Source organism: Balaenoptera ricei, chromosome 4, assembly GCF_028023285.1.
Source record: "Balaenoptera ricei isolate mBalRic1 chromosome 4, mBalRic1.hap2, whole genome shotgun sequence".
Taxonomy (NCBI): domain Eukaryota; kingdom Metazoa; phylum Chordata; class Mammalia; order Artiodactyla; family Balaenopteridae; genus Balaenoptera; species Balaenoptera ricei.
In genome coordinates this window covers 80,672,691-80,699,535 of record NC_082642.1, presented here as the reverse complement: position 1 = coordinate 80,699,535, position 26,845 = coordinate 80,672,691, and the positions used below count along the sequence as shown (strand labels likewise).

Genomic DNA, 26,845 nt, shown 5'->3' with positions numbered 1-26,845 from the left:
GCGGAGCGGAAGGAGCCTGCAGTTGCGGTGGGGGGGGCATAGTATCTCCGGGAGCAGGCAGCCCGCAAGAGGGAGCTCCCGACCTGCCGCCCAGAGGCTCCCGCCAAGCTGCGTTCGGGGCCCGGGGTCCTCCCGGAGCAGGGCAGGGAGGGCTGTGCGAGCACGACGGGGAGCAGCCGGGCGGCCGCTTCCTGGAGGCCTCCGGAGACCCCGCCGGACGACGCAGGGGCGAAGCCTGGTTTAATTCCTGCTCCTGGGACGTGGTGGGGTGAGCGGAGGGAGCGTGGAGGAGAAAGTGGCCCTGGGAGGCGCCCCCCACCGCCCTCCTCCAGATGTGACCGCGGGGCATCCGCAGTAACCCCCAGAGACGCCCCTTTAGGGCGGTCATCCAGCGTGGGTCCCCTTAGACCAGGAGCAGACAGTGAGGACGGAGGGATGGCGGTCTTGCTGGAAGGCTCTTAGGGAGGAACAGAGCAGGAGCAGTTGCGCCCTTGACCACCCCCTGCGTGAATAGAAGAGCTGCGTCTCCAGGGGCCGTGGCCTCAGTGCCCCAGGCAATGCCGGGTGCCAGGGACCCCAGAGCCGCCCGCTGGGAGGAGCCCGGGGTGGTAGTGGGGCGGGTGGCAACGTGGGAACTGAAAGACGTGAGGACGAGTTCCAGCCATTCCTCGAGGTAAGTGAAATGATGACCTGGTGCCGGGGCTGCTTTCCCCTCTCTCCTGTGGACCCTGCAGGATGGGGAGGGTGAGGGCCTTCAGCCAGGCACAGGGCTGGCACAGAGGGGCCCTCACACACTTGGCCACGCGTTGACTGCATTATTTCAGGGTCAGCCAGGCTATCATCCCCTGCCTCCAGGTAAGGATCTGCCTGAGCTGGAAAGAGGACCAATCCTCCGAGCAATATCAAGACCCAGATGCCACCTCCCTGCTGGGGACCGTCAGTGCACGTGGGCTCCTCACTGGAGAGGGCACAGCTGGGGGTGGGGGCCCCCATTTTAGTCTAGAGCAGGGTTTTCCTAATGTGGTAAAATAAGATGTAAAGTTTACATCTTGATACAGTGTACACGCACGTGCAGACAGACAGGTTAAAACAAGTTATACACACTATTACCCTCACTGTGATTGATACTCTTTAACAGTTTTGTATCGTGTTCATTCATTTTTATTAATGCTGGTCCAGACCCGCTGAGTTGATTTTATGATCTACTAATGAGTTAAAACCCACAGTGAGAAAAACACCTTTCTAGGGCAAGGCAGAGGGAGAAAGAAAAGAAAGAGGAGCAGAAGGGAAATGGTAGGGACACAGGAAAGGAAGAACAGAGAAAGAAGACGAGGACAGAATGAAGAAGGGGGTGTGTGAGAGGTGGTGGGAGGTCACACAGATGCCTGCCATGATGTCCTTTTGAGGCCATCTGCTCTTACACAACATCCCACTGTGTGTGTGCCCTCAGCACTTCATTGGACCCTGGGCTACTTGGTGGCAGGGACAAAATCTTTTCACTTCTGAAAACCCCACAGCTCCTAACAGAGGAATTCTTTAGAATCAGGCAAAACCTGAGAGAACATCTCTTAGTCAAATCTTCTCATTTTCCAGGGGAAGAAACTGACCTCGAAGGGTCAGCCAGCCAGTCAGTGATTATTCACTACAGTCAGGCCCTGGGCACAGTCAGGATTTGCTCATGGCGGGTCACAAGCATCAGTTTTTCATCCAAAGTGAAGACAACAATATTTACTTTAGAGGTTTAGTGGGAGGATTAGCATTATGTATATCCATCAAGAATGGTGCCTGACACATCATAGAAGCTTAGTAAATAGCACCTGCTATTATTGTTAGTAGTAACAGGAGTGAAAAACAGTCTCGGAACAGCACCGGCCACTTCAGGTATGCTGCTGTCACTAAATTTTGGGGGCAGTTTGGCTGCCAACGTCTTCATCCCAGACAAGATAGAAATCCTCATAGACACCTAAGGAAATGACTTTAGAAATAAAAACAGGAAATTTGTGCATACATACACCAGCAAAAAACTAATTCAAACACACGGGCCTTAACAAATATTCGTCTTGGTTACACCAACATTTTATGTTAGTGTACATTTTTTACATGAATGGAACTATTTTATTTCCCCACTGATTTCACCCAGTATTTTGGGAAAGACATAAACCTCAGAGGCTCTGGGCTACTCCCAGTCTGTGTGCCAAAATAAATGCAGAGTGCTTTGCAGAAATGGGTCTAATAAATGGGAACGGTGGCCAGAAAAATTCACGATGATAAGAACTTGAGAGCATTCTCTTCCTTCCACAGACAATAGTTGAAACTCACACTTTGTAAATATGAACATTTGGGGGGACTTAGTTTTAATGCCTAATGTTTAGAATACTGGGTTGTTGTTTTGCTTTTAAAAAGTTAAATGAATTTATTGATAAGTGAACTCAGAAGAGAGTTTAAGTTACACTATTCAGAAAACACTTTTTTATTCTTCCACTTCTTACTGTATAATTTGGGGCAAGTTCCTTCACCTCTCTGTTCCTCTCTTACCTAATTTCCAAAATAGGAATGAGATATGGGACCTATCAATATTTCATGGGGTTAATGTAGTGATAAGCGAAATACCTATAAAGATTTCAGCATGCCTCTGGCAGACTGTAAGCCTTTAAAAAATGCTAACTATTATGTTTTATAGTTAAAAAAAGACGAAAGAAAATACTTTTTTGGTAAATTACGGATGTTGACAACAAAAATCTAAGAGCAATTATTTTGTTTGAAATTTCTCTTTTCCCTTCCTGTCCTCTAGATGGCAGAACGAAACCACTCTGGATCCTGCTGGTTGGGAGGCAGCTCTTCCTGCACAGATTTTAAATGGTTAAACTATGTTTTGGTTCCTTCCAGATTTTTCTTTTGTCTAATGGAAAAGGAAGGTAAGCATTGTATATGCAAAATTTAGTACCGTTTCTAGCATATCAACAGAGTCATTTTGACTAGGGGGCTGGAGTTGCCTTAAAGAAGCCCGGGAACTTGCTTCCCTGCCTTTGGAGAAAGAAATATTGGACGGTACCATTGTGATAATGTGAAGGTAAGTACTACCTGAGCCAGGTGCTGTGCTAAGAGCTCCATCTCCCTGAATCTTCACAGGGAGACTGCAAGGTGTCCCCCCCCATTTTGTAAAATTAAAGATTAAGAATTTAAGGCACGTTGAGATTAGTTAACTTGACCAAAGGAGCAGAGCTGGCTTGAGCACTTGCACTTAACCCTGTGATACTGCCACCTAAGTGACTGCTGCCCGGTGGGTGTTAACTCACAGGGCTAGTTTCTGCCTAATCTGCCCTAATAGTACCTAGATCTCAGGAAGGAAGGAGTCTCAGGATGAGTGTAGGTTACTAGGCTAGGTTAGGACCTTTTGCAAAGTTTTGCTCTGCAAACCAGAGTTTAAGCTTGTACATTTAGACCAGTATATCTCTGAAGTGTGTATTTCCTTTTCAAACCAGTGTAGAACCAAGAGGAATCAGAGTTACTAATAATCACTGAGAGGGCATTGGTATCGTTCTTATAAACATCAAAAATTCCTTGCAGTAAGCTAAGAAAATCAGTAATCAACATGAACTCTCAAAATATGATACTTCTTTTAAATATAAAAATAGTATTTACCCAAGCCAGCAATTTTTTGCATGCTTCATACAGAAGCTGATTTCAGGCTGAAAGAAAAAAAAATCGGCACTCAAATTGAAGCCAGTGTTTGGGTTTTTTTAACATCTTTATTGGAGTATAATTGCTTTACAATGGTGTGTTAGTTTCTGCTTTATAACAAAGTGAATCAACTATACATATACATATATGCCCATATCTCCTCCCTCTTGCGTCTCCCTCTCACCCCCTCTATCCCACCCCTCTAGATGGTCGCAAAGCACTGAGCTGATCTCCCTGTTCTATGCAGTGAAGCCAGTTTTCATTTATTTTACACACACACACACATGCACACACACATACGGGTAAGCAAGTATTAAAGGAACAAGGCCACCACACACATAAAACATTATAACCACAGACTTAAATGTATATGAATGCATGCATTTGATCTTTTCTTCCTCTCATACATTCAGAAGACATTTCTACAGTCCTGGCTCACTTGGTCCTGGCATCCTCTCCCACTTCTCAGCCCATCCTGCTGTGTTCCCTGCATGCCTTGACTCTCGGTCCTTCCAAGTTGTGACAGTTAGCTCTGTTAATACTGAATAAGTAATAGCAGTGCTCCCACCATGCTCCATTCTTCCCTATGTGTACCAAAAGAGAACATAGATGAGCCCAAACTGTGTAAGTTGGTGGGGCAAACTTAAACATCCCTGGGTCAGTGATCACGTTCTCTGTTCAGGTGTTGTCCACCTCAGCCTGATGCTCGAGGCTTACCTCCTTCTCTCTCAACCTCATTTCCTTCCACTCTACCCATGAACCTCTCAAGCCAGGCTCCAAGTCATCACTGAACATGCTCCCTTGACGGCAGCTCGGTGATTTCAAAGGTTCGTGGGTCCACCTTTATTACGCATGTGACGGCACGAGCTGCCCAGTTGCTAGGATGGGCCTGCGGCCTTGTACGATGCCTTGTGCCACAAAGGGGCTTTGCCTTGTACCACGCGCCGTGCTGCCCCTGCGAAGCCGCCTGCCGCCAGAGCCCCTGCCCGGTGAGCCTCATCTCCCAGTGTCCCTAGGCCTCCCTGTCACATGGGGTCAGGCCACACGGGAGGAGGCTGTCCCAAGCCACAGGGCCTGCCGCCCTCCTTGACTTGCACCGCCATGTCCCACGCGTCGGGTTACGCTCTTCTCTTCCCAGCCCAGAGCCTCTCTGACTCTGTAACTGCCTCTGGGCACAGGCCCCTTCTGCCTGGCTGTCTCCAGAGGCCCTGTCTCCACCCCCTCAGCGGCTCCCAGGGCCCGTCCTGTCGCCTTAGAGGCCCTCGTCGCTGGGGGCCCGGAGGCCTTTCCCAGAGGTCCCGGAGTTATCGTGCCCAGCAGTCCCGGTGGCTGAAGGTGGGGTCGGGCGGTGTAGGAATGAACTGGGGCGATAATGCGTGGGTGTCAGAGCTGTGTGAGTGCTGGGCAGAGGTGAGGTCCTGATGCTCCTGATCTGGCAACCTCTGAAGCCTCCCTCCCCTGTCGCCTGATGCCCCTGAGTCTGCGTTCTGCCCTGGAGTCTCATCTCTCGGGGACCAGCCCAAGGCCCCGCTCCCGCTCACTCACCCACAGGGCGCGGAGGCCCTTCTGAATTCCTAGAGCCCTTGCTGTGGGCATCACTCGCAGTGACATTTCATCAGACCCTGCTTGGTGAGCCAGGCTCAGGAGACCTGGTCCTGCTGCAGGAAAGCTGTGTGAAATTGACCCTCAGTTGGCCTGCCTGTGAAAGGAAGGGGCTGGGACCACACCTCTGGGGCTGTCCTCCAATTCTGAGGTTTTATGTGTGTAGACGTTTTCCTTCTTATCTGAACTTTATGCTCTTCGTTCCCACCACAACCTAGAGCACAGTTCCAGGCTCAGAGGGACCCTATAAATGTGTTTCTAAATTGGCGACTGAATAACGGGTTTGTCCTACTAATATGGTGAAGTGATTTTTCAATTTGACACTCCTAAGCTTATATTTTCTTTCCCCATCTCATAACAATTGGATTGTTTTCTGGGAGAAATTTAGCTAGGATACTGAATTGTAGTCAAAGGCCACTGACTAAACCCTCCATATTCCACAAATGCAGATTCCCAGGCACCCAATCTAGAGATTCTGTTTCAGTAGGTTGGGTGGGGTCTGGAAATCCACAGTAGTGACAAGCCCAAGTAATTCTGAAGCTATGGTCCTGAGAAACATTACTCTAGGGAGAAAGGATCTCCAGGACAATCTAGAGAGTAGAAATTTGTTTCTGTGACGTTTTCTTTCTTTATGAGGAACAGGGTGGTAGGCATCCTTGAGAGGCGGTGCTTGAGCGGAGAGGCGTGCGCGTTGGTTTCTGTAAACGTCAGGCTGGACTTCGAGCAGTGCAGAAGCTAGAACAGCCCATGCTGCTGGACTCATGCATAGCCTACATCTCTGCCACCGTGTCCTCTCTGTTCATGAAATTATTGTGCCAACGCTAGGGTGGCCAAGGGCAGAGGCTGGCTCAGGACCCCTGGAAGTCACTCTGTTTGGTTGATTAGTGCCTCTCCCGTGGGAGATGCTCCCTGCTGGGTGTTAACATATATTACAAAGATGTTCACATTCCAAGCCCACTGCTTTGGTCCACATTGCCACACACCTCTTCCCCAGACACCTTCATCCCCAGTCTTCCCGTCTTTCTCCTTTCAAGTCTCTGGCCAACCAGCCAGCATGACCACCGCCCATGAGTCTCTGGGCATCCTTGCCCCAGGCATCGTCTCTTTCTTCACCAAGTGGATGACCAGAGGCACTGCCTGTAGCTGTCGTTAGGAGGAAACTGTCTCCTGCAGGCCAAAGGAGCCACCCCAAGTGAGGGTGCAGAGCAGTTGCAATCCATTTTTGTCTTGCACCCACATACCAACTGACCCATCTGTGAACCAAGCTTAGCTTTTCCTCCTCTGTCAGCTTGTCTTCATGCGGTCTGAGGCAGGCAGATTCTAGAGCGGCCCCCAGGACCCCTGCCTTCTGGTGTTCACTCTCTTAGGTAATCCCCTCCTCTTCAGTGTGGGAAGGTTCTCTGACTTGCTTCTCATCAGTGGAATATGGCAAAGGTGATGGGATGAACATGAGAATGTGTACATGATACATGACATAAGATGGTAGGGCCCATCTCACAAGGGCACTCCCCGTGACTTGTTTGCTTTGAAGAACCAAGTGACTGTGTTATGAGCTGCCATATGGAAAGGAACCGGGAACCAGGAGCTGAAGGGGGCATCTCTCCAACAGACAACAAGAAACTAAACCCCTCAATGTGGCCATGGGCAAGGAACTGGATTCTGACAATAAGCACATGAGGCTGGGAGTGAATAGCTCCCCAGGTGATCCTCAGATAATATCACAGCCCCAGTCAATGTCTCAATTGCAGCTTTGTGAGAACCTGGAGGAGCCAACTAAGTCATGCCCGAGTCCTGACCCACAAAAACTGGGAAGTAGTAAGTACGTACTAATGTAAGCTGCTAAGTTTATAATATTGCTATGCAGCAATAGAAAACCAATACACAATCATACATATGAGCTGAGAGACAGGCACTGGTACAAAGTGTAGGTGACACGGGAGCCTGGGCCACCTGCTCATGCAGCTTGCTTGTATTCTCTGGTCCTATGCATGGCTGTTCCCAGACCTCCACCTCCACCTCCACCTCCACCTTGTGATGGAATGCTGCAGACTCCTCCTGGGCCTTAAAGCCTGGTGAATGTGACAGAACCCAGCTCCTGATGGCAAATCTGGACACTCGGTCACTTCATGTCCCATGGTTAGGTGCATAATCTCTACCAGGGCCCATTAGCAGAGAAGCATCTCTTTTCTGAATGATTCTTCGCCGCAGATGGCATAGATTTGCGTCAGGACCCCAGGGCCTTATGCTGTGATTCTGCTCTCCTCCACATGGCATCTTTTCTCACCCCAGATAACTCTAGTCCCATAGAGTCTACCTGGTTGTGTAGCCCACTGGTTGAATTCCCCAGGAGCAGGGATGCTTGCATCTCAGCCTAGATCTGCTACACAACCCGTTCCTGTTGGCAGTTTTCCTTGTCACTAAGGAAATAAGTGAGAGCAGTATTTCTAAATATGGAACATGCTGCCTCCAGAATCCAAAAGGCCTGCCAGGCATCGTGCTTTCTTCTTAGTTGTGTGAGATATGAGATAACGATTTGTCCTAATGCGGTGGGGATGGGAGGATATGTTCCAGCTTGCCCCAAACCACTGGATCTCTAAAAACTTCACTGAAGTCGTGACCCCCTGAATCTTCATCTAGCCTTTATTCTGCCCTCCGGAATGCATGTGTCTTATCCAGTCTTCCAGTGCATTTGCCACTTCTTTCTCATTTGACCATTTAATATAGTAAACAATGTGATCTTCTGCAGAGTGTCCAGATGGCCCAGGTCCTTAAGACTATATTAGGGCAAAGGGCAGATTTAGCTTCCAGGCAACACTGTGAGTTGATACTGTGTCCTGTCCTATGAGGATGTGAACTGCTTCGGTCCTCTGATAAGGATGGAAAAGAATACGTTTATCAGATTGATGGCCGTATACTATATATTTAAGGCCATTTTAACCTGATCTAGCAAAGATACAATATCTAGCTCACAGCTGTAATTGGGAGACTACTACTTGGTTGAGTTTATGGTAACCCACTGCTATCCTCCAGGATATATCTAGTTTTTATAGGGGCCATACTGATGAATAGAAAAGGCGTGTGATGAGGACCACCATTCCTGCCGACTCTGGTGTTTAAGTGGGGGTGGGGTGGCGCTAATATTTGCCATATACTTCATATGGTATTGTTTTGGATTTACCATCTTGGCTGGGGAGGGTAAGGGGGTTTCAAAGGCTTCTACTTGGTTTTCGCTACTAGCCCGTACTGCACAGGACAAGGAACCGATGTGGTTATTGCCAGTACCTAAGTATGGCTAGTCCAGTTATTCCTTTGAGAACCAAGAAATGATCAGTGAGTGTGTCTGTGGAGCCAGTGACCTACCATGAGCCAGACCTGAGTCCAAACTCCATTTACTACCTGACCCCTTATCCACCCATTCCAACAAGGGAGTTATGAGGATGCGTTGGGTCCCTGGATTCCTCAACTCACACCTTGTATCCAACTGTCCTTGAAAGGTTTTTGTATCCTTCTTTCCCCCCCAGTGTATAGTCTCATGAATAAATGGCTTTGGGCAAGGACTGAAGAAACCTCTACTCAGGTTGCCGAAATTCGGCCTCCGTACACAGGCGGTGGATTAAATCTTGGAGACAGAGTTTTGGGTGAAGTAGAAAGAAATAGCTTTATTGCTTTGCCAGGCAAAGGGGGCCACAATGGACTAATGCCCTCAGGACTGTGTGTCCCACCCTGGAGGGGATAGTGGGCAGTCTCATAGTGTTCAAGAAGCAGGGCACGATCAGCTCGTGGACATTCTGCTGATTGGCTGGAGGTGAAGTATTTGGGAGCCAACATCAACCTTCTCTTTCCAACTGGTCTGGGGTCTACATGCTTGTGGGCAGCATACAGTTAACTTCTTCCACCTGGTAGGGGTTTCAGTATTTGCAAAACAGCTCAAAGGACATGGCTCAGAATATTATCTATAGTCCTTAAGAACTAAAGTCCTTGACTTTGTTTAATGGCTAAAGTATTATTATTTTGTCTTGCTTGACTGTTTTCCTTTCTTTCTGCATTTCCTCACTTCTTTGATTAAATTTATTCTTTAACTAAAGTTTTTCTGCAGACAAAATGCAGGCGGAGGACATGGGTGGGGGTCTATTCTGGGAAGACCTCAAACGGTCCTGCTCAGTTACACGCATGCCGCGATTCATAAGGACCTTGTTTCTCCATCAGTCAGTGGAATTTGGGTCAGAGAACTGGCTCAGGTCTGGAAACTTAGAAAGTGATCATGACTTTTTATTATCGTGGCTGCATTCAGCCTCCTTGCTTTGGTTGTATAGACTGAGCAATAGTCTCATTTGCTGCCCATCTGTCATGTCCCTTGGGATGTGGTGCTGTATCAACCACCTCCCGAGCTCTCTGTGAGTCAGAACTCCCTGACTGCCTCTGACCTCGCCACTCATGATGACAATTGCACCTATCTTGTTTTTGAGAGTTAAGCATTGCCATCTGGCCTCTGTTATTTTGGAAGTCTATTGTCTCCATGGCTATCAGAAAATCCTGCTCTGTCCCAGCATCTGCTACCAGCAGCCTTGGCCTACAGAGGACAGCCCACCACTGAGCTTCTTTACGACGCTGGAGGCCTCCTCATCAGCACGATCCTTATCACTTTGGACAAGAACACTATATCCCAAGAACTGAGTTGGCTAGTGGTTTTTTGGCCTTACATAGTATATCCTACTTCTGTGAGTCTTTTGACCTCTTCCCCCAGTGTTTCCCACTGTAGTTCTGGCATTTCTACCTATTTAGTGTGGGCTGTTTCTTTTTCCAAGCTTCCAAGGGCCAACCAAATACTATTACCTGGGGTCTTTGCCAAGCTATTAAATCCTGTGTTGTAGGTTTATCTCCCTTTTCCAACTGTGTATTCTGTTCCTCTTCATCCAGCGCGGTCCCATATATGCTCTCCTGCTTTGCCAGTTCACGTTGCAGTCCTGCAGCTCCTCCATATGGTCCTTTTCTACCTTGAGCCGTCACAGCATTTCCCCAGGTGGGCTACACTGTGACTTAATCCTGGCTATCATTCTGGTGGTTGCGAGTGGAAAGTGGAATAGATGGTTGGGGGTAAGGGCAGACGTGTACAAGGCAGAAGCCTCTACATCATCAAGCATATACAGACATCCCCAAGAGACTAGCATCAGCCTCTAACAGGGAAGAATGAGCTACTTCTATAGATCAAAAACATTCAGGGAAATAGGGAAATTTAAGATTTTCAAATGCATCAACCCAGGTGACTTCATTTCAAGTATCAGCATCCCATTTTTCTCCCAGTCAATGCCTTGACCTTAGTGTAGCAGACTTGGTGAGGCTGAGAATTTAAACTTCTCTGGAACTCTGATACTCCTAAAATTTAGTTTTTTGGTCCGGCCCCAGATTTTTTTGCCCTCTGGCTGCAGGATATGTGAATCATTTTATAAGCTGTCAAATAGATCCTCTGGCTTTCTCACTTGGGCTGAAATTGGCAATTAATCACCATCAGTCTTTCATTTAATAAATTAACGAGCCCCCCATCGCCCAGTGGCCATCCAACTCCAAAGTTCTTATAATTGCTTTTCCCTAAAACATCTGGGATTTTGCCTCTGTTGGTACATTCCCTTCCACTGGCATCCCATTCCAGTCTTCCACTGGTGAAAATTTTAACAATTGCCATACCATTCCAGGGGCTATCAGTCCCCACTATCACTGGAGATGGGGTTCTCATTACCAGAAGGCTGGAAGGTGATCCAACTTCAAAATTTCATCTTAGGATCTTTTTCTAGGACTACTTTTTGTAGCAACCATATGGGTTGAATTCCTTAGGAAGACAGATTCTGAGACTTGCATGTAGGTTTTTAATTAAGTGGTACTCTAGAGACCAACACCTGAGAGGGGTCAGGGAAGCAGGACTGGGCAGAGGCTGTACTGTGATGCAAGTGCACAGAGATCTGGGGCTGGGACAATCCATGAGTTGTGCCACATAAGGCAAAATGGCTTAGCCTTTATAACTCTCCTAGATTTGTCCTTGGAGGTGGGCTGCCCCAAGGAAGGAAAGTGACTCTGGGCAAAGTGGCTGTGTTTGGCTGAGGACAATTGCTGGAGAGGACTCAGCTGAGAGCTGTCAGCTGTTGACACTCAAAGCAACTACAGGAGTGAGTGTCTCAGTCCTGAAAGGTGGCACACCAGAACATCCACTACACCTGCATTTCCTGATTTTAAAATTGACACGGCCATCCACTGTCTAGTTCTTCCCACACCTGACAGCAATCTTAATTTCCATCCAAGTCTTTTTCTTTTCTAATGGACCCATAAATCATAATCCAGGTACAGTACTGTCTTGGCAACATACTAAGTAGAGTTGTACTCAAATTTTGAAAGCCCTCTTTTAACATTGAAAAACTTCACAAATTTCCACATTATAGTACCATAATAGTAACTAAATGAATATCCATTTAAAAATAATAAAAGCTATTATAAATTTAGTAACTGGTTTGATCACATGAGCACCCATGTATAATACAAAAAAATGTTATGTATTTATATAATGACATTTCTTGTTCTGGTGACAGAGACAGTACTTGGTGCACACATAAACTCACGAAATACCTGGATTAGGATGCTACCTATAGTTGTGTTCAAGAATGGAACGGGGGCTTCCCTGGTGGCGCAGTGGTTGAGAATCTGCCTGCTAATGCAGGGGACACGGGTTCGAGCCCTGGTCTGGGAGGATCCCACATGCCGCGGAGCAACTGGGCCCGTGAGCCACAACTACTGAGCCTGCGCGTCTGGAGCCTGTGCTCCGCAACAAGAGAGGCCGCGATAGTGAAGAGGCCCGCGCACCGCGATGAAGAGTGGCCCCCGCTTGCCGCAACTAGAGGAAGCCCTCGCACAGAAACGAGGACCCAACACAGCCAAAAATAAATATAAAAATAAATAAATAAATAAAAGAGCCTTCCCTAAATTAGAAAAAAAAGAAAAAGAAAAAAAAAAAAAAGAATGGAACGGCCAGCTGAATGGAACAGCAAGTGGAGGCCGAAATCCAGCCCAACCTCTAATCACCAAGACTTTCACCCCATCATAGGGCTGACTATACTGAAGGAACGTGGGACTTTTTCTAAACCAATTGCCCTAACAGGCTACCATTCAGGTCTCTTTTTTTCTACTTAGGATAAAGGCACCTCTATGCCAGCCTTGGACCTGCCTCGTGACTAATTACAAGCTTTAACTCCAGAGTCAGACAGTCCTAGATGTGGATTCTGGCTTTGCTGCTTATTTGCTGTTAACCTTATCCATCTAAGGTTGAGTCTCCTTTGTAAAATGGGATTATATCTCCCTCTGTGTGGTTGTGGTGTTCAGGTAGCAAATGAATGCCACCTACCTTCACAGATCTTTGTTTTATCAACTTTATTTAGGTATAATTTACATAAAATGTACAAACATTAAATGTACACTGTGATGAGTTTTGACAATGTAAACCAGTGACCAGATAGGTAAACTGTGTGCTTTTTATACTGTCCAGAGATTGTACCAGGCCCTGCCTGTGGGAGTTACAAAGTAGCACAAAGCACCCTTAATCTGATTAACCCCTGGATTAGTTTAGGCCTGGGATGTATATATTCAGAGCCCCTACTTCCTCTGCATAACAAATCACACTGTCACTCTCCTGAGGGCAAGACCTTCCAGCTTGTTCTCTGCCGTATCCCCAGCACCTCGCAGTGTAGGTATGGGCACTCCATAAGCATTCGTTGAAAGACAAATGAACATGTAAAGTTAACAATGAGTATCATGATGAGTATGTGCCAAATCAAAGTCATTCATCTGGAGAAGACCCAGATCAACCCTGTGGGTTAGGGTAATTAGTAAAGGTCTGCAGCGAAGGCAGCATTTCAAAAGGCTCAGATTTCAATAACATTTAGGAAAAATCCAGAGCTAAGACAAGCAGTGGGTAAAGATTAAAAGGGTGGCCTCAAACACTTGCCTAGAGCACACATTGCATGTACCCTGGTGGCGTTAACATTATCAATCTTGTAACTTTTATTGAGCGTCTGCACCACCAGATTTCTGGACAGGGCCCTGAGATTAGCTGACCATAGCTGCGCGGCAAGGCCCTCCCTCTCACCAACGGGCAGACACTAATAGAGATATAAGCCACATGCACCCAAAAGGGCAAGGAAAGTCATCTTCTTCCGACGTCTCCGCCCTTAAAGCACACACGGTTTGCTCCGCGACGACCAAGCCGCAGGGAGAGGACAGGGATCTTCACGGCGCCCTCTTCTGGCGAAGGATAGACTCCACCCTCCCCAATCCCCGGCCTTCTTTGGGGTGAAGCAGGTTACAAGCCGAATTGTGTCGCCGCAGAAATGCCAGTGACATGCCCATGACTGCCAATGAATTACAGGTTCTGCAGGCTCGTACCTACAAAAGAGAGCGGACCTCCGCGATTCGAGGCCCACAAGCCCCTCCTCAACCTCCCTAGCGGGTCAGCGCTCGCGGAGCCCTCCCCGCCCCTGTCCGCTGAGCACGCGTGTCCTCGGCCCCAGCCTCTCCTACAGACGGCCGCTCTCAAGTTCCCTTGCTCCGCAGCCTCTAGTCGGAGGGCTACGTCGGGACAGGATGGAGCTTTATTTACACCTCCGGACTCATTCCCATCCAGCCCCAGCATCCCCGAAAGTCCGCGTGTCTCATCAGCTTAAACACCACAGAATAGGAGGATACGGCTCCCTTAAGGCGGGGCGCGCGCAGCGGAGCGGAAGTGACGTTTGACGTGCGGCGTGTTCCCGCCCTGCCCTTCGCCGCTGTTCGGTGGCGGGAACTCGGGTTGCTTGTTGACCGCGGCTACCTTAACGGTTCCCTCCCCTTTTGGCGGCTCGGGGCTTCGTGGGCCTGAGAGTCTCCGCTTGGGGAACGGGGCTAAGACTTCGCGACCACCTCGCCCTTTCCCTGCCGCGGAAACCTCAGGAACGAGCCGGTGGCGTCCTAGCTCTCAAGACGAGCGGCTAAAAGGCCCAGGCAGTGCCCGGGGACACACGCGGGGAGCCGGGGAGAACAGGTGACCAGCCGGAGAAATTGCGAGGGCTGCCTTCGCTTTCCTCTCCTCCTGTGCCCTCGATGCCCCTGTGATGTCTTTCACCTCTTGCGCACCCCTTGGTGTACGGGTGGCTCAATCCAGCATCCTTCAGAGTCCTGCTTTGGGCGGTATTATTGTTTGGCAGCCTGTGGCAGGGATTGAGTAATCCAATAACGTTAAAAACCTTAGTTGTTTACAGACGTTAACAGTTTATTTTATTTATTGATTATACCCATATGCCAAGCACAGAGCTGTGTGTTTGCACGATTCTTTTATTTGACCCAGTTGCCTTATGAAATGGGCCTTAGCTTCTTTTACAGAAGGCGAAACTGAGTCTGATAAGTGGTAATTCAGTCACCAAATCTTATGGAGCATCTATCCTGTACCAGGCACTGGAGACACAGCAGTGAAAAAATAGAATTGCCATTAATGCTGGGGATTTTCAGACAAACTATCCCTAAAAACAGCCTTTTCTTGCCTGGGAGAATGTTTACGTGAATGTTAATAGTGCTTATCTTCTGGGTGAGATTTTGAATTTTTAAAACTACTCATGCTTTTCCGAATTGTTTTGGTTTCTTCAAATGAGCATGCTATGAGAAAAACAGTTGTTTCCATTTTAACAAGTGTCTCGCCTCCCCCCGCCTTCCCCTCCCCACAGAAGCTTCTGTCTGAAGGCAGGCACGGGCTCTGCCCATAAAATAGGCTCTCCAGTGGAGCTCTAGGCCCAAGAGAAGTGGAGGTTCTCATTTGTGGTCCTAGTACTCCTCCTAATTGCTGAGTCCATTCCAGGGTCTGAGCTAGAGTTAGGCCCATGACGGAAGAGACTGTTGAGACCCATGTACAGTTTGGGCATTAATGCCATCATATTTATCAAAAAGCTTGTTAAAGTTATAGAACTTTGTTCTGTAAGTCCCTCACTATAAGTAGATTTTTTAAAAATATTTATTTATAGATTTTGGCTGTGCCGGGTCTTAGTTGCAGCACGCAGGATCTTCGTTGCAGCGCACAGGATCTTTGGCACAGGATCTTTGGCTCGTGGCATGCATGCGGGATCGAATTCCCCGACCAGGGTTCGAACCCGGGCCCCCTGCATTGGGAGCTCGGGGTCTTACCCACTGTGCCACCAGGGAAGTCCCTATAAGTACATTTTAAGCTCCTTCAGCACTTTGGCCTCTTTTATGTCCCTGTAGGCCTCAGTAGAATGCATTCAGAGGATGCTAGGCCATGGGGTGATGTCCTTCATTTAATATTTTTTGAACATCTTTGCATAAGGTTAAGTGTGCTTTCAGGCTGTACTTCCTCATGATGGTTTCAAAAGAGCTTTTCCGTTTCTGTCTTGCACCTGGTCAGGGTGAAGTAACCATGCAGGCATTTCTAAAAGGCACATCTATCAGCAGTAAACCACCATTGACTAAGGATCGAGGAGTAGCCGCCACTGCCAGAAGTAGTGGAGAGAACAAGAAAGCCAAACCTGTTCCGTGGGTGGAAAAATAGTAAGAATGCTTTTGTTTTTGTTGAAATAGTTAATAAATTATCTCTCTGACCAGTTTTGATCACCTTTTTTTTTTTTAAGAGGAGGATGATTTGCCTGTTTAAATGTTGCCTTAAAAATCACCCAATTATATAAGTCATAGAACCTTGGAACTGAAATGTACCTAGAATAATCTAGTTGAATTCACGTATTTTCTGAATGAACTACAGCCTTCTCTGTAACTCAGGTCTACGGTTTTGGGGGCTGGAATACAGCAGTGAAGAAAACAGAGTTTCTATAAGCTCTTAGGAGTTCGACTTAAGTCCAAATAATCTGTTCCTCTTTTCATTACTGATAGCTGAAAATTGTTGAGTTTTTGTTTATACATTTTTGGCAAAAACAGCACCTGAAGTGGCTCTTGAATTTCAGTCAGCTAAGTGATATTATAACAAGTAGTCGGAACCCCTGGTGTACCCTCAGTTATTACCAAAGGATTGCAGATTACTTATAAGCCAAGTAAGGCCCTCATAAGTTTTGTTTGGCACCAACAATGCTTTTAAAAATGGGAAATTTCACATAAAAGTCTAGAAACTTTTCATTAAATAAATTAGACAAGGGGGGAAACCTAGATTTTCAGACTCAGGAGACTAGGCAGCACTAGATTCAAGTTCTCACCTGAAAACACTTAGATGGATGTGTGTACTACTCATTTTGGAAAGGTCATATGTTCCTCACTTCACCATAGTCCCTACTAGTGTCTCTTGTCTTACACTCGAATTCTTCACTCTTGTTATCTGCCTGGACTCTGCAGGTATTTGAATATGAAACCCTGGTTTATAATATACACTGGTTTTCCAAGATAACATTATCTGACATAAAATATCTGCCTGGTGTTGGCCTGATTAGTTAGAAAAGTATAAATCAAAGAAAAACTTCTGTTTAGTTAGCTAAGCACAGAGCCTAACTTAGGGTTGGGAGTATAACTTCGTTTAACATCATTAGTTAACAGTGTAAGACAAAAATTATACTCCATATTGGTTAAGCTTGTTATTTTGTTAACCCTCAATGAAGTGAATAGGTATGCATTTTTTTGTGCAGTTAGGTGATAGGAGAAATTGATATTAACCAATTAACAACATGTAACATATATGTAACTTTGTTACCTATCTTGAGGTTGCTAAATAGGTCTCCCTTTTCAGTTTAGGGGCATGTTGTCAAAACATAATATTACTTTCTAGGCAAATGTTCATTTTACATTTTGAACCAGTTGGCATCTGTGATGTTAGAAAATCCTTTTGCATAGTTTTTGTAAGCACAACAGATACAAGCAGTGCATCTGGAAAAGTGAAAAATTATTCATTCCTCAGTATATATTTGCCTAAAGTAAATATAGATGGGGTTTCCACATCCAATTATGAAAGTTTCTCATTTCATTACTGATATGAGAGAGTTATCATTGGTATTTTAGCAAAGGGAGAGACTTCTGTGGCTACTATAATACACTGAATAACTTCTCTCTTTTCTTTTTCTCCAGTCGGCCAAAATATGTGGATGAAGTTGCTTTCCAGGAAGAAGTGGTTGCAGTGCTAAAAAAGTCTTTAGAAGGAGCTGATGTGAGTAGCAGATGCTGTCTAAAGTCATTGGGAGATTTAAGACTTAATTTATTCACCCTCTTCCTTCCTTTATAGCCTCCGGCCCCCTTTAAATACTATCCTGTATATACAGTAGGCTCTTGATTACTATTTGTACAATGGATGATTAGTTCAACAAATATTTGTTGTGCATCTCCTTTTCTGTCCTATGGGATTGTTATATGGTACTCAAGTGGAGATCATTGAGCAAGACAGGCTAGGTCCCTTTGCTCGTGAGCTTTTATTTTGGTGGGGAGAGACACAGAAGAATAAACATGTAAGCAAAATAAATATGAGAATTATAGATAATGATAGGCACTATAAGGGAGAGTCAAAGATTCTTTGACCGTATGATTGCTCACCTAATTTTAGGATGTGGTTTGAACTACAATACAAAAAAAAAATTGAGCCTTTAGTTCTGCTTTTGGCATCATGTCGCCTGCTGTGATATGTGGGATAAAATGTCCTTGAGTGACTTGCATTTTAGATTAATTCAGAGACAAACCATATGAAGAATTAGCAATTTAAAATTGTATATGATAAAGTGTTTTAAGAGCTTAGTGGAGGAAAGGAAACAGTTGCAGGTGAAAGTGGGATGTGGTTTTTACTTTATTCCCAAGATTTTCTTCCCTCCTCTCAACCTGGCTGCTTTGAATTAGAGGTTCTTTGGTTTTTGCTGCCATTGGTCTCTTCCTGGAATTACACTGAAACAGTATATAGTTTGAAAGAAGTTATATTTATAAAAGTGTTGAAAATCTTTTTCTTTACCAGTATTTGTTTTGATTTGATCCAAATATCTTTAGCTTTTAATTTTATAATACTATACAATTTAAATTGCATGGTAATATTTACACAGATTGCAGGACATGATGTATTTTAATTGCTGGGATTCTCAACTCTTTAGGCAAATGTAGTGGGATAATGATCCAGTTCTTTACTTTATACCATCTAATTTATGAGGCTGAACTAAGAACTTTCTTATTTATCCACTTGTTTAATGACTTGTTTCTTTTCAGACTTAAACTTTTTGAAACTTAAAGTTGAAGTAATTTTTTTAACTCTAAAGAGTAAAGGAAAAAATTCATTCCTTCATTTATATTAAAGGGTTTTACAGTAGAATTATAAGAGATTTTTCAGAAATCAATTTTTAGAACTGCTGGTCCATGTACAGTTCTTGAATGCATATATATATATATATATATATATATATATATATATATATATATATATATCAGACTGTTACATAATGTAGGGTTGAGTAATTTAACCATGTTTTAAAGAATTTAAATTATTGTAATAGTTGACTGGATGAATCATTACAACTACTGAGGTAGTTGGATCAAAATAACAGTTACAACCTTAAAAATGAAGAAGCCTAGGAGGTTTTGCTTTTGCTTTTGTTTTTAAATAGTGTATCTCATAGTTTGTATCCTAAGCTGTATGTTACCAGTGTAACAGTAGTAGTCTTTTAACTAATACATTTATATGTTGGTTTATTTACTTGGTGCATACTGAGTACTGTGGGAGATGCTGAGAATATAGATGTGAATAGAACAAATAAGGTTCTTGATCTTCTCAAGCTTCTCATATAGTGAGGTGAATGGGTATTTTACAATTAAACCCAACAGTTACATAAATAACAATAAATAATTGGAAATTATATCAAGTGCAACAAAGACCAGTGAGAGGATAACAGAGGAGACCCTCTTTAGATTGGGTGGTCAGGGAAGGCTTCTGACTTGTAATGCAGTAGGAGTTGCCAAACAGAAGAATGGAGTCAGACCCCAGCTCATGGGGGACAGCATACGTGCAGGCCAGAAAGTTCTTAGCTGTTGGAGGCCATTCTAAGTTGGAACCTAGAAAGTGAGAGAGGTGGTGAGCAGATCATGGACATCCTTGTAGGTTATGGTAAGCAGGGTGATTTTTTTTGTCTGTTTTGTTTTTCTAAGTGGAGTATGAATACAGTGAATAGCTTTAAGTAGCAAGCAGAGTGGCATCTGATTTGGGTGAAGAATGAATGGATGGGAAGGGGGAAGGTTAGGCAAGAGTGGAAGCAAATAAATCATACTGCTTAGTTTCCTATGTGCAGTGATTTCCGTACATGAAAGAAATGTATAGTTTCACGGAGAAAGACAAATATATATCGCTTATATTCGTTATCTGAAAGAAAATGATACAAATGAACTTATTTACAAAACAGAAACAGACTCACAGAATTAGTGAACAAACTTAATGGTTACCAGGGGGGAAGCGTTGTTGGGGGATAGATTGGGAGTTTAGGGTTGACATGTACACATTGCTATGTTTAAAATAGATAACCAACAAGGACGTGCTGTATAGCATAAGGAACTCTGCTCAATACTCTGTAATAACCTAAATGGGAAAAGAATTTGAAAAAGAATAGATATATGTATAACTGAATCACTCTGCTGTACACCTGAAATTAACACAACATTGTAAATCAGCTGTACTCCAATATGAAATAAAAAGAAAAAAGAATGTACAGTTTCATAACAGTGCTCATTAGAGTTTAGTACATTTGTTAATCTGTACCACAGATCAGTTGCCTATTTGGTAGGCACCAAGCCAGCTAGACTTAAGGTATAAAAGAAGATAACTAGGTATTTAATCTTATCCTGTCTTCCACTGATGAAATCTCCCTGATACATGCGGGTATCCCTACAGGCAGGGTACGTAATCATGATGTGGACCACGGCCTGGCACTTAAAAGATGCTTGGTTTTTTTAATATTTCTGTTCTTAGAACTTTAGCTCATGCAAAGCCCCAGTATGCCATTTTCACTCCTTTTTCCTCAGTATTGGCCAAATCCAATTTGGTCTGTGTCCCTTTTGAAGCAACTGACATCTTTATAAAATATAAAATCTTGCCCAGTCCTGAGCCTAGGTGTGGGATAGGGAACTGACAGAAGCCTAGTATTCCCTTCAGAAATAAGAGGGTTTTAATTCCAGCTTTGAAAATCCCACCTAAGTATTAGATTAGGTGTAGAACAATCATAAATATTGATTCAGCTTAAGATATTAGAAAGACCTCTTAGGGAAAAATGATAGTGTTTGTGAAAAAGCAGGATTTAGTACTGTTATTACTATGATAGCAGTTATATTAAGAAATCCTTGTATTCAGATATATATGCCCTATTAGGGAAGTCATTGCACTATTCCATAGACATTTTCAGTCACTTTCACCTATTTGTGCCAGAATACAATTTTTAAAAAAATAAAATTTAACTTCTACAGCTCCCTAATCTCTTGTTTTACGGGCCACCTGGAACTGGAAAAACATCCACTATTTTGGCAGCAGCTAGGGAACTCTTTGGGTAAGTTGAAACCTCTCTCTCTCTCTTTTTTAAAGACTTGACACTAAGAATCTCTGGTACTGCTTTTCATTCTCTAAAACTTTGCATTTGATTTTTCTGTGAGGTTGTTGGGTTTATTTTTGTTCTGAATTTTTTAATAATCCAGCTGGCCCATTTCCAGTTCCTCCCCTCTAATAAATTAGCTTGCCTGTTATCTTTTGTAACCTTTATTCTGAACCTTGTTCAAATGTTTGAATGTACTACAAGGAGCCTTGTGATTTTTTTTCATCACTTTTAACTCTTTCATTATGATTTTGGAAACCAGAAGACCCTATCTCCGGTCATGCTGATAGTTTCATGACTTTTAATGGTCGTGTTCACATCTGTCATAGAATTTGCTGTTTGATGCTACTGACGCACACCACCCCTTCTTGAGTTCCTTCTTGCTCTGGACTTGCCAGGGCCTGCCTCTGGAGTGGCTGGGCCAGCTCCTTGCCCTCAAGTATCCTGAGTATAAACAGAGTGTGTAGTAGTTGAGGCAGTATGATTCCAGGTACAGCAGAAAATCTCTGTGAGCCACCTTCTTAGTCAGTCCTAGACTGACTGTCTCTGCTTAGCCAACTGTTGTAGTAGAGGAACCCTTTACTTAAGGTTAAAAGATACGTATCAGCCATGTCTGATATCTATGCAACATGCACCAACATAACAAAGGCTATCTTTAATTAATCCAGAATTTTAATATCAGGCATATGGCCTAAGGGTACATCTGAAATCCTACACATGAAGATAATTAGATGCCTCTGAAACCACCAAATATATGAGGATAATCAGTTCTGTTGAAATGTGGAGGACAAAAGAGGAAGCTGCTCTGAACCGAGGATTTTATTTGACAGCAACTTTCATTTTCCCAAGGAAATTTTAAGAGAGCTTTTTTGATTATTTTACAACTCAATCAGATCCAGTCTGAATCATCCTTAGCAATGTAGTCATCATGAAACTGTTAAGTATAGTTTATTATTAGTTGTTCTACAGTAGGTTAGTCCAAATTATATAACTTGTAAAATATTTTTTTTAAATAATGTTTGTCTTGATAGACCTAAAAGGACTTAACTATAAATTCCACCTTTAATAGTAATATGTGGTTTTAAAATAGAAAATACATGCACAGAGCTTTCTAGATGTTTATGCCCGTAGAAAAATGCGTAGGATATCATGCTATTTAGGAAAAATAAAGACGAAATCCCAACTCTTGTTTTTTTTCTATTAAAAAAAATATACACACATATATAAAAAAATAACTAGAAGGAAGTCTTCAAAACAGGGTTTGGCAGTGTGTGCCAGGTATTTTTATTTTCTTTTGAGTTCTCAGATTTTCCTACAGAGAGTTACTTTTAATAATTTTTTTAAAAAACTCACTTAAAAATTAACTGTTCATTTTTGATCCAGTAATTTTCCTTATAGCAAACTACTTTATGGAAATAATTCAAAATATGCTACATTGCAGCATTATTTAAAATTGTAACATCTCTAAAACTATCTAAATGTCTAACAACAGAAGGATGCTAAGTAAATGATGGTACAATCTTAGGTTAGAAAGTCATATAGCTATTAAAATGGTTTTTTACAGTGTTTATCATGACATGGCAAGATGCTTATGATACAGTCCAAAGTGGAAAATTGATTTAAAATTTAGTACATTATGTGGTATCATCTACCTTTTTTTTTAAATGCATGGGAAAAAGCCAGAATGTTAACTGTATGCCTTTGCAAAAGAGAAAATACAGAATGAATTGTATACCTTCTATTCATATTGTTTACTAGGTGTATTTTAAACTACTGAAAAATGTACAAATGTTAAAATATGGTTTAAACCTGGGTTACTTTATGCTCTATGATGTTTCATAATTTTTTTCCATTTTGACATAGGCCTGAACTTTTTCGATTAAGAGTTCTTGAGTTAAATGCATCTGATGAACGTGGAATACAAGTAGTTAGAGAGAAAGTGAAGAATTTTGCCCAGTTAACTGTGACAGGAAGCCGTTCAGAGTAAGTAAGCTCACCTTCCCTTCTCTATACCATGTCATTGTATTTGTTTAAAAAACATGTTTCTGCCAGATTTTCAACTTCTTTTTCATGTTAGATTGTATTTTTATCTAAATTATTTAAACCTAGAAATGACCTTTCCATTATAGTAACTAATTTTAAGTTGTTTAGCTGTCAAGGGTTTTTAATCGATATTTGTCTAAGGAGTATTTATTAATCAAATGTGATGGTTTGGTCGTACACTCATAATAAAAATCCTGATTTTTGCTATTATATTATTTTTTAGAAGTCCTATCATATATCTTAAGCTTCAGTATATTTCATAGTTGGTGACAATGTAAAACCTTATCCAAACTGGGACACTTTTAGAGTGAAAAAGGAGTTGTTACTAATAATAATTCAATAAGGATGTTTACGCAACTGTGTATACTCCTTAGGTGGCAAAGTTCCAAGGTTAAATTTTTGGTACCTGGCATATATTTAAATTTATATCAGAGCACACTTAGGGATTTGTAGAAAGTGAATAATTCAATTTTTGATATCCACCTTGGATTGACAATGTATATAAATCACATACATGATAAGGGACTTAGATCAAGAATAAAGAACCCTTACAACTCAATAATAATAAGACAACCCAATTTAAAAATGGGCAAAGGATCTGAATAGACATTACTCTAAGGAAAATACACAAGTGGTCAATAAGCATATCAAAACATGCTCATCAACATCATGAGCCATTAGAGAAACGCAAATCAAACCCATGATGAAAATACCACTTTATACCCACTAGGATGCAAAAAGACAGAAAATAAGTATTAGCACGGATGTGGAGAAATTGGAACCCTTATACATCGCTGGTTGGAATGTAAAATGGTGCAGCCATCTTGAAAACAGTTTGGCAGTTCCCCTATGAGTTACCATATGACCCAGCAATTCCAGTCCTAGAATATATACTGACAAGAAATGAAAACATACATACATGTACACAAATGTTCATAGCAGCATTATTCATAGTAGTCAAAACATGGAAACAACCCAACATCCATCAACTAAAGAATGGATGAAACGTAGTATATCCATCCATTTGCCATAGTATTTGACAATAAAAAGAAATGAAGTAATGATATACTACAACATGGATGAACCTTAAAAACATTACATTAAGCGAAAGAAGCCAATCACAAAAGACAATGTATTAAGTTGACAACATGTGGTTCCATTTATATGAAGTGTCCAGAATAGACAAATCTGTGGAAACAGAAAGTAGATTCCTGATTGCCTACGGCTGGGACAGTTGGGAGAGAAAAAAGAAATGACTCCTAAGGGTCACAGGGCTTCCTTTTGGGGTGATGAGAATGTTCTAAAAATTAGATTGTGATAATGATGTGTGAATTATAACTCCTTTGTGTTTCTCTGAATCAGCGGGAAGCCATGTCCTCCTTTTAAAATTGTGATCCTGGATGAAGCAGATTCTATGACCTCAGCTGCTCAGGCAGCTTTAAGACGTACCATGGAGAAAGAGTCTAAAACCACCCGATTCTGTCTCATCTGTAACTACGTCAGTCGGTATGTGTAACGCCCTGAAGGTGGATGCTAGGCACCCTTATTTTGATAGCCCCAAATAGGGAGAGAAAAAATTTTAATGTTTCAAGGCTACATTAGTTTCTCCATCAAAATCTTGATTTGTCCTTGACAAAAATGAGTTCTTCGGGGGAGTTTCTTCTTTAGCCACTGACTTGTTTTTTCCAATATTTTACAGAATAATTGAACCTCTGACCTCTAGATGTTCTAAATTCCGCTTCAAACCTCTGTCAGATAAAGTTCAACAGCAGCGATTACTAGACATCGCTGATAAAGAACATATCAAAATCAGCAATGAGGTAATCACTATTATTACAATTATTGTAAATTACTAATTCCTTTGATGAATGCCTATGAAGAGGCCCTTCCCGAAAGTCAAATTTGTGTTGCTTCAATTTCTGATGCCGATTCTTCAGGCAAAGTTAAGCTAAATAAACAGAATGTCTAGGAATTACTGGTTCAGCCTTTCTGTTGCTATTAGAAGTTTATTATCTGTCAATACTTCAGAGACCCAAAGCTGAGGCAGATTTCATGTTAGGATGCAAATTCTGCAACAGCCAATCTCTGCACGACAGCGTACTCCACTTGTCATTACCCATACTCCACTGCAAGGACTAATTTGGTATGATGAAATTCTGGCACAGTGATAGAATGTATAGGCCCTTATTCATTATAACAGAACTTAACTAATTTGAATTCTCCTTGCTGTATGTAATCAAGGCTGTCTCCATGAATTCTGCCACTATAGAACTGACATTCCCTCAAAAATGGAAATAGATTTTGTTTTTCCCCATAACTCTAGGCTAACACAGTGCTTTTCATTTTTTATTAAAGTCAGCCTTAATTGGCCATAACAGGTTAAAGAACTTTTCTCTCTTCAGGGACTAGCTCATCTTGTTAAAGTGTCAGAAGGAGACTTAAGGAAAGCCATTACATTTCTTCAAAGTGCTACTCGATTAACAGGTGGAAAGGAGGTCACAGGAAAGGTGATCACAGACATTGCTGGGGTAAGAGCACTGGATATTCTTAAATTTTTAGTTGGCTCTTTTGTGGCTTCTAGAAAATTTTTAATTCAGATATATATATGGAATGCTTATTATGTGCTTAGTCCCATTCAGGCTGCTGTTAACAAATGCCATAGGCTGCGTGGCTTATAAACAAAAATATCACAGTTCTAGAGGCTGGGAATCCAAGATCAAGGTGCCCCCAGATTCAGCGCCTGAGGACACACTTCCTAGTTGAGTAGACTCCTAGTTCACGGATGGCCTTTACCTCCCTGCACCGTCCTGTGGCAAAAAGCTTTCTGAGCCTTTTATAAGGGCACTAATCCCATTCATGAGGGCTCCACTCTCCTATCACCTGCCAAAGGTGCCACCTCCAAATACATTAGGGATTTTTAACATGAATTTTGAGGGAATATAAACATTTATACCATTCTGGGAGTATCAGAATGCTTCAGGCAGGCAGGGATGTGGCAGTTAAAATAGGTAACAGATACCCCTTTTCTTATAAAGGAAAAAGGGTCATATCCAACTTATAATTAAATCATTAAAGGAATTCTCTTGTGCCACACCCTTGTCTTCAGATTTCATTTTGTATTGTAATGAAACATAAACCAACCAATCTCTGCATTTTGTTAGTGGCATCTTAGAAATAGGATGTTTCCAGAGTTTGTTTCAGGTCCAGTAGCTTTCTGCATCACGTATCTGGAGACCAGATGAGCATAAGGCTTAAAGCTGACCCTTTTTCAGTTCTTTGCCCTCCCAACTCTGTATGTGTGGATTCAGCATCAGGTAACAGTTCCACACTTGAAGTGGCACATGTCCTGTAGCACAGACCACCAGGGAGTTTGCACAGGCTTGGCAGAGAAACAAGTCAACCGTCTTCACCCAGAAACTTTATTTTTATTCTTTATTAATTCTTTAATTCTTTATTTTAGGTAATACCAGCTGAAACAATTGATGGAGTATTTGCTGCATGTCAGAGTGGCTCTTTTGACAAACTAGAAGCTGTGGTAAAGGTAAAGACACTTTACTAACCTGGGGTGGCGGGGAGGGATGGAAATCATACCAAAATCTTTTTTTTTTTTTTCTGCTACAGGACTTAATAGATGAGGGTCATGCAGCAACTCAGCTTGTAAATCAACTTCATGATGGGGTTGTAGAAAATGATAACCTTTCTGATAAACAGAAGTCTGTTATTACAGAAAAACTTGCTGTAAGTAGACATCTTCTACATTTCAGCACAGCATACACACCTGAAAGGGAAATTACTTACTAATCTTTCATTTTCTCGTAGGAAGTTGATAAATGCTTAGCAGATGGTGCTGATGAACATCTACAGCTGATCGGCCTCTGTGCAACTGTCATGCAGCAGTTAACTCAGAACTGTTAAAATATATTCAGTATGTATTTTTGTGAACAATTTAAAATAAAATGACTAAAGCA

The 26,845-nt window shown here is 42.8% G+C and overlaps 1 protein-coding gene across 3 annotated transcripts; it reads left to right on the top strand.

The window, feature by feature from the left end:
- Positions 1-26,842, top strand: RFC4 (replication factor C subunit 4). 3 transcript variants are annotated; one of them, XM_059920746.1, is made up of 12 exons: positions 1-268; positions 2,887-2,915; positions 15,707-15,849; positions 17,362-17,440; positions 20,713-20,792; positions 22,698-22,817; positions 24,240-24,383; positions 24,577-24,697; positions 25,280-25,405; positions 26,338-26,418; positions 26,499-26,615; positions 26,697-26,842. In XM_059920746.1, exons 3-12 carry the CDS (start codon positions 15,719-15,721, stop codon positions 26,790-26,792), a joined length of 1,095 nt encoding a protein of 364 aa, XP_059776729.1. In that variant the 5' UTR covers positions 1-268; positions 2,887-2,915; positions 15,707-15,718; the 3' UTR covers positions 26,793-26,842. The 3 variants fall into 3 exon arrangements, with proteins under 3 accessions (XP_059776729.1, XP_059776728.1, XP_059776727.1); XM_059920745.1 differs by having other exon boundaries at positions 1-673; positions 2,792-2,915; XM_059920744.1 differs by lacking the exons at positions 1-268; positions 2,887-2,915 and adding an exon at positions 14,087-14,338.
- The last annotated feature ends 3 nt before the right edge of the window (positions 26,843-26,845 follow it).